Raw genomic sequence first — 2089 nt, 5'->3', positions numbered from 1 at the left:
AGACACAATAGAATTGTTGAAAAGTATTGATAAATTTAACACATTCGAAACTATAAAGATACATTATCACCTTACGTTACTTAACATGGGTGGAAACAGATTTACTTCAGAATATTGCTTAATAAACGTCAAAGACAGATTTATTATTACTGGTCCCATTTATATAATTGGCTTCATTTTGTTTGCAACCACTGCCTTAGATAGAAGGTGTTATCAGTTACCTGGAACTGATCAATAAGTGTTGCTTTGCCTTTCCAGAGCTGTCTGTCCCATGAACATGAGGAATCACACCTTCGTGACAGAGTTCATCCTGCTGGGAATTTCTAACTCTGAAGGGCTCGAGAGCATGATCTTTGTCCTGTTCCTGGTCTTCTATGTCTTCGCCTTGCTGGGGAACCTGCTCATCTTCCTCACCATTCTGGCTTCCCCCAACCTCCACACTCCCATGTATTTCTTCCTGGGAAACCTGGCAGTGTTTGACCTATTTTTCCCTTCTGTGAATTCTCCTAAGATGATGGCCTACCTAGTGGGGCAGAGCCGCACCATCTCTTACCAGGGCTGTGCTTCTCAGATTTTCTTTTACCACACTCTGGGTGGCACCGAGTGTTTCCTGTACACAGTGATGGCCTATGACCGCTTTGTGGCCATTTGTCACCCTATGAGATACACAGTCATCATGAACCACAGGGTGTGTACCTCCCTCACAGTGGGCACTTGGCTGGGGGGCTTTGCCCATGGAAGCATCCTCACATTTCTTATCTTTAAGTTGCCTTACTGTGGCCCCAATGAGGTGGACAGTTTCTTTTGTGACATTCCAGTGGTACTGTCCCTAGCTTGTGCAGACATTTCGCTAGCAAAAACTGTGAGCTTCACCAATGTGGGTGTTGTTGCACTGGTGTGTTTCCTTCTCATCCTCACTTCTTACACTCGCATTCTTATCTCCATCTTGCAAATCCGGTCCTCAGAAGGCAGGCGCAGAGCCTTCTCCACCTGCAGTGCCCACCTCACATCTATCATCCTGGTCTATGGGCCAGTGATTCTTGTTTATCTCAGACCTGCTTCCAGTCCCTGGTTAGACTCTGTTGTTCAGGTGTTTAACAATGTTGTCACCCCTTCCCTGAATCCTTTGATTTACACCTTGAGAAACAAAGATGTGACATTAGCTCTGAGGAAGATGCTAACTCAAGTGGCACAGCATTCAGGACATAAGGAATAGAAGCCATTCATCTCTGAGGTTCTTTGAGGGTGTTTCAGGCCAACTTCTCATATGCCAGGATTGTTGCCAAATAGCTGGGCAAAGTCCCAGTTTCTTCCTCTGAGGAGTCTTAACAGCCATGCCATTGAGGATGTGTGGATTGAGACCTAGATTTATCTCTTCAGTGATACTTTCTAGATCACCCTAGAACTTTCTCCTTTTATAACTTGCCAAGACAACTTATCTTTCCTGTTCTATGTGTTCTACTCCCGTTGGAACCATTTTGCTTGGTTAGAATGTGACTGCCCCTTTCTTCCATGTTGGTGTAGAACCAATACACTGTCTTTTTTCTCCCATTTCTAGTTCCATTCCCTCCTTTTCTTTGCTTCCAGAGAAATCTAGCTTGTTCATGATTCCTTAACTCTCAAGTAAGAAATTGAAAATTGATTGGTTCAAAATGGGATAATGGAGACTGTAAAATTGTGATATATTTTAAGCCAGAGGTTTTTTATTCATTGCAAATATTCTTCATTCTTGAAAACATAATACATATGTATATGTATATATATAATTTGCATTAATACACTAACAATATTTAGTCTCTATTTTGGGGGTTGTTTCAGCATTTGTAGTTTTAAATTTAATTAATTTCAAAACAACAATCCATATATTTAGATCTACCTACTCAAATACTTACAATAACAGTTAACATTGAAATCTCCCTTAATTTGTACATGACAGTGTTCAAAATACTTTACATATATTGACTAAATTAATCACAGTGCCGAAAAAAGTAGATTCTACGACACATTCATTTCACGGTGGGAGAATTGAACAGGGAAGCGCTTTATTGATAGGTTGTCTGAACCTGACTAAACCCTCACACTTCCCTAT

General features: G+C 41.0%; 1 protein-coding gene across 1 annotated transcript; it reads left to right on the top strand.

The window, feature by feature from the left end:
- Positions 1-259: 259 nt before the first annotated feature.
- Positions 260-1216, top strand: LOC103728700 (olfactory receptor 958-like). Its single transcript, XM_008826661.2, has one exon. The coding sequence runs from the start codon at positions 272-274 to the stop codon at positions 1214-1216; it is 945 nt and encodes a 314-aa protein (XP_008824883.1). The 5' UTR covers positions 260-271.
- Positions 1217-2089: the final 873 nt, after the last annotated feature.

The sequence above is a fragment of the Nannospalax galili genome, unplaced genomic scaffold (genome assembly GCF_000622305.1).
Source record: "Nannospalax galili isolate Female #2095 unplaced genomic scaffold, S.galili_v1.0 scaffold1852, whole genome shotgun sequence".
Taxonomy (NCBI): Eukaryota; Metazoa; Chordata; class Mammalia; order Rodentia; family Spalacidae; genus Nannospalax; species Nannospalax galili.
Note: the sequence above shows the minus strand (reverse complement) of the source record. Positions and strands in the feature narration are given on the sequence as shown.